Below are 1,724 nucleotides of genomic sequence, written 5' to 3'. Positions count from 1 at the left end.
CTGTGACATCTCTGAGCAGGAGCGCGCGAGTGCACCCCCCCCCCCCAACCCACCATCAATCCCTCCAACCCTTAAGGGCGATATCCCCCTTCTGCAGGTTCGTGTTCATGGCCCTTATGGAGTACGCGGTGGTCAACGTGATCCTAGGTGACGGTCCGGGAGACGACAAGAAGCCCGGGTCACAAGGTCAAAATCCCGACCCCAAGGCAGCCAAGGTCACCTACACGTCCATCAAGGTCAGTCAAGTACGTGACCTGATTTGCGTCCTTTGGGTGGGTAAATGATGAATGAATAATGATGATGCAGGTGAATCCGGTGGGCTAAATAGTGAAAATATATACATAAGGTGATAAATGTGAGTTTAAAGAGAGTAAATGCAAGTTTAAATGAATTATTGAATGTAAGCATAAATAAGATTAATGGAATTAAGCATGAATAATGTAATGACTGTAAGCATAATTAAAGTAAAAAGCTAAGCATAGAGTGAAGAATAAAAGTATAAAATAAAGCAATTTTTGCATAAGTAAAGTAATAGGCCTTTAGTAACACACCTTGATAATCAGCTGATCGAAGCGTCTAGAATCTGAAACCCAAACACGATAAGGGCGAAAATCCCATTCCCTTAACACGCGTTTCCTCCTGTGTAGGTTAATTACCCTCTAAAAGCGCCACAGGTGTTCTGGGAGTATGATCTTTATATCTTTTAGTGGAAATAACGAAACGCAACAGAATGTCCAGAGCGTCGTGGCGGAGAGCGAAGCTAAAAGATTTAATAATCATAAGGTCATTGCGAAGTTACACAGCTAAGTGACATCTCTCGCGACTCTGGTCAGGCATAGCTAGCTTGATATGACATTAGACAATGACACTGGCATTGGCACTTGCCACTGACACTGTCTCCTGACACTGGCACTGGCTACTGACGCTGACAATGGCCACTGTCACTGGCCATTGACGCTAGACAGTGACATTGGATCGCCGCTTGCATTAGTTAGTCAAGAAACCTCACTCGTGTTGCTACAGTGTTGTTTTCCGCGGTCTCTCGCTCGCTCGCAGAGGACGATAAAGAGAGAGAGAAAAAATATAGCGCCAAATAATTCTTTGCTATTTTCTTTTCTTATTTGGATTATGATGCTGGATGAAAGATGTTGATTTTTTTTATTCTCTTGCTGTCCTTTTAATGCATGTTATTATTATGATGAATTTGATGTGTTTTGATTTTTCTATTATCATTTTGTACAGATCCTAAATCTAAACACGAAACTGACACCAATAATTCGTAATAGTGTTGGTGAAAACTACAAACCATTGATGTTAACTGTTTCCGTAAATTTCGAAAAGGATAAATTAAAAAAAAAAATGCATTAACTGTTTTCGCTTTAACTATGCCATTATATTGCTATTATAACGTAAAACTACACATTCCAAGCTTTAAAAAAGAAAAGCGTCTGCCTATCTTTGCTGGTCACTGAGATAAAGTATTTTGAATGTCGCGATAAGCAAAGAACAAACAATACGAAATTGTTGTACTGTACGAATAAAGTAATAAATCAGTGACCGGATAAATGAGGAATATTAAGGCCTCATTAACTAAATGAATAAATAAACCGTCCAAGAAAGGAATAGAAGGGAAACTCAGTAATTCAAGAGAAAAAGAAGAACTTTTGGAAGATAATGCTTAAATTGCGGGAAAAGGAGGGAAACGAGCTCAATACAAATAAACT

At 39.4% G+C, this 1,724-nt stretch overlaps 1 protein-coding gene across 1 annotated transcript in view; it reads left to right on the top strand.

Moving 5' to 3' along the window:
• Positions 1–1,724, top strand: part of LOC119588533 (glycine receptor subunit alpha-2-like) — a gene marked incomplete at its 5' end in the record, with an annotated part of 99,651 nt that overhangs the window by 97,117 nt on the left and 810 nt on the right. Inside the window, 1 exon segment of the mRNA XM_037937171.1 lies at positions 98–245. Within this exon segment, the coding sequence (XP_037793099.1) occupies positions 98–245 (148 nt within the window).

The sequence above is a fragment of the Penaeus monodon genome, chromosome 24 (genome assembly GCF_015228065.2).
Source record: "Penaeus monodon isolate SGIC_2016 chromosome 24, NSTDA_Pmon_1, whole genome shotgun sequence".
Taxonomy (NCBI): Eukaryota; Metazoa; Arthropoda; class Malacostraca; order Decapoda; family Penaeidae; genus Penaeus; species Penaeus monodon.
This window is presented reverse-complemented; position numbering and strand designations above follow the sequence as displayed.